Source organism: Sinocyclocheilus rhinocerous, unplaced genomic scaffold (genome assembly GCF_001515625.1).
Source record: "Sinocyclocheilus rhinocerous isolate Xijiao unplaced genomic scaffold, SAMN03320098_v1.1 scaffold1040, whole genome shotgun sequence".
NCBI classification, from domain to species: Eukaryota; Metazoa; Chordata; class Actinopteri; order Cypriniformes; family Cyprinidae; genus Sinocyclocheilus; species Sinocyclocheilus rhinocerous.
In genome coordinates, this window is record NW_015635039.1 from 28,081 (window position 1) to 30,313 (window position 2,233).

The window sequence follows — 2,233 nt, forward strand, 5'->3', positions numbered from 1 at the left end:
AAAACGTAAATAAGTTCAAACATCAATTCAATATCTACTATTTCCTGAATATTATGAAATTCAAGATGGCCGCCCCCGATGACGTCATAATATGCAAATTAGACGAGTATATTTACACCCCACATAAACTTTGGTCATGCCCAACATTTTTCTAATTTACCCTATCTTTAAGCCCTTTCAAGCCACAAGCTTTTGAAATCTTGATGTCAAAATCCAGCATTTTTCCAAAAATCCCTGGCGCCTAAAGGGTTAAGAGCAGCTTTATTTCGTGCACCGATTTTCAAAAACAACCTGTTTAACGCAAAAGATGTTTCTTCTCATGTTTTTCACTATACGGGCCACAAGAGAAATATTAAGGGAATAATTTAAGACAGTTATATACCGTTATGAGCATATGTTGAAGTAGTTTCATCTCTCGTTGTCTCAGAGAATATGTGCCGTTAATGCAGCGTTAGAAATCTCTGTCAGTTTTATTTTTACTTTCACTTTCTCTATAGTGAATTGACTGATGTTCATCTGCATAACTCTTGCACACAGTTTGCGCGTTGCCCCATAATATCAATTGTTTATAGGCCACATCTTAGGCACTTTTTCTTTAGGTTTTTAATGTTTATTTTTGAATGTTAATGAAGGTGACACCAAAAAACAGGAACATCATTAGGAAATCCTTGGGGGGGCTAAGCAAGTTTCTGATGGGGCTATAGCCCCGTCAAGCCCCGCATTAGCGCCGCCACTGGCTGATGTCCCGCTATTGTCTAGAAATGTGTTGATTAATATAGAATGTCTGCCATTCTTATTACTTGGAGTCATGATAAAGGATGGAGCAATAAGTTGGTTTAAAAACTGCAGTAATTTATCAGTACTCCATGTTTGTGTTCGGCTAATGCATATACCATTATTGTTTGGGTCTTTACTACCAAGCTGAGGACTAACATACAAGTTTAAAACAAGTGTAGAACAACTTTTCCCCCTCTGATTCTTTATTTTTAAAACAGAGTGCAGCAGTATCATTATTATCGAAGCCATCTTCTATATCTATACATTGTGTACTCTCTCCAATTGTTGATAAGCCGTAATCCAGTAATGGTGATGGGTGTTCCTTTTCCGACATGCGCTGTAGGCAGTAGACCAATCACAACAGGCTGGGTCATCGGACCAATCAGAGCACGCAAAGTAGCCTCACGCAAAGGAGGTGTCACGATAAGGGGTTTTGTCTTTGTTCTCTCCGGACTCCATTCCCCATAAACCCCTGCCTAGGAACTCATTATTGCACCACACCTGTTTCCTATCAGTGACACTATAAAGGTTGCACTCATCCACACACACATTGCTGATTATTGTTTAGCCTGTACCCTGTTCCGAGTCTCTGTGTTTCCTTGCCTTGCCTTGCCTTCTTTGTTTTTGACCTTGGACTGTTTATTGGATTGCTCTTTTGTCTCACCCTGGATTGTACCTGTTTGCTGGTGTTTGACCCTGCCTGTTTTGACCACTCTTGTGAATAAAAGCTGCATTTGGATCCTCAACTCCTTTGTCACGCCTCCCACGTTACAGAATAATCAGCCAACACCCGGATCCAGCAGCTTTATGAGTGTATCCAGACCAGCCATGAATCCAGCAGCAAAAATAATTGGTCTCCGTCAAGGTGAGCGGTCTATTGAGGATTATGTGTTGGACTTTATTGAACTGGCCCATTTAACATCTTATGTCTCAGCTGTTCGTCCAGAGTCACGTCACACCGGGTCAACCATGACCATTGCTACAAGGCCAGTCCCAAGGTATCCGAGACTGGCATCCAGTGTGTCAGATCCACCGCTGGTCTCGGCTAGAGCAGCGGGCATTCCAAGGGCCTCAGCACGGGTTATTCCAGAGACTATTCCCCTCCACTCAGTGCTCCCTGTAATGGGGGTCGCTATCCTTTGTGTTTGGGCAACTCACTGCTCAATTACTCCTCCTGAGGTTGTTCCAGCCCCTGAATCCACTCACGAGGCCGCAACAGTTCCTGATCTCACTCCAGAACCTTCAGAGGTGGCGGCACCTGCTGCAGAACCTCCAGAGGTGGCGGCGCTCATTTATTAACTCTCTGCCTGTCCTATCATGGCCATGGAGGCCGTATGTGAACTCTCTGCCTGTCCTGTCACGGCTATGGAGGCCGTATTTGAACTCTCTGATTGTCCTGTCACGGCCAAGGAGGCCGTCTGTGAATCCTCGTCCTGCCCTGTCACGGCTATGGAGG

The 2,233-nt window shown here is 44.2% G+C and overlaps 1 protein-coding gene across 1 annotated transcript in view; it reads left to right on the forward strand.

Annotated features, from left to right (window-relative positions):
* The first annotated feature begins 1,605 nt into the window (after window positions 1–1,605).
* Window positions 1,606–2,233, forward strand: part of LOC107746310 (vegetative cell wall protein gp1-like) — a 1,715-nt gene continuing 1,087 nt past the window's right edge. The window contains exon 1 of the mRNA XM_016560450.1: window positions 1,606–1,642. Coding sequence (XP_016415936.1) covers window positions 1,606–1,642 — 37 coding nt within the window. The remainder of the gene's footprint in view (window positions 1,643–2,233) is intronic.